Genomic DNA, 294 nt, shown 5'->3' on the forward strand with positions numbered 1-294 from the left:
CAGGAGGCCGCCGGCCCCGGCGGGCAGCGCAGGGGCAGCGGCTGAGGGGGGGGTTCTCCGCCACCCCTTCTCCATCCCTCTCCCTCTCCAGGGCTACGTACAGCGTTATCGGGGTGGAAGATGTAGGATGCAGGCGAGTTGTCCACGATGATGATGCGGCGCAGGTCGCGGCCCAGGCGGCTCAGGTCCTTCACGTAGTTGCCACGGTGGAAGACGCAGGATTCCCGGAAGAGCCGTGCCCGGAAGGCCCCCCATTTATCCAGCAGGTCCGCCACGGGGTCCGCGTACTGCGGG

The 294-nt window shown here is 68.4% G+C and overlaps 1 protein-coding gene across 1 annotated transcript in view; it reads right to left on the reverse strand.

Moving 5' to 3' along the window:
• Positions 1 to 101: 101 nt before the first annotated feature.
• Positions 102 to 294, reverse strand: part of LOC104536625 (carboxy-terminal domain RNA polymerase II polypeptide A small phosphatase 1) — a gene marked incomplete at both ends in the record, with an annotated part of 518 nt that continues 325 nt past the window's right edge. Inside the window, one exon of the mRNA XM_010179291.1 lies at positions 102 to 287. Within this exon, the coding sequence (XP_010177593.1) occupies positions 102 to 287 (186 nt within the window). The remainder of the gene's footprint in view (positions 288 to 294) is intronic.

This window comes from Mesitornis unicolor, unplaced genomic scaffold, assembly GCF_000695765.1.
Source record: "Mesitornis unicolor isolate BGI_N332 unplaced genomic scaffold, ASM69576v1 scaffold41202, whole genome shotgun sequence".
In the NCBI taxonomy this organism is placed as follows: Eukaryota; Metazoa; Chordata; class Aves; order Mesitornithiformes; family Mesitornithidae; genus Mesitornis; species Mesitornis unicolor.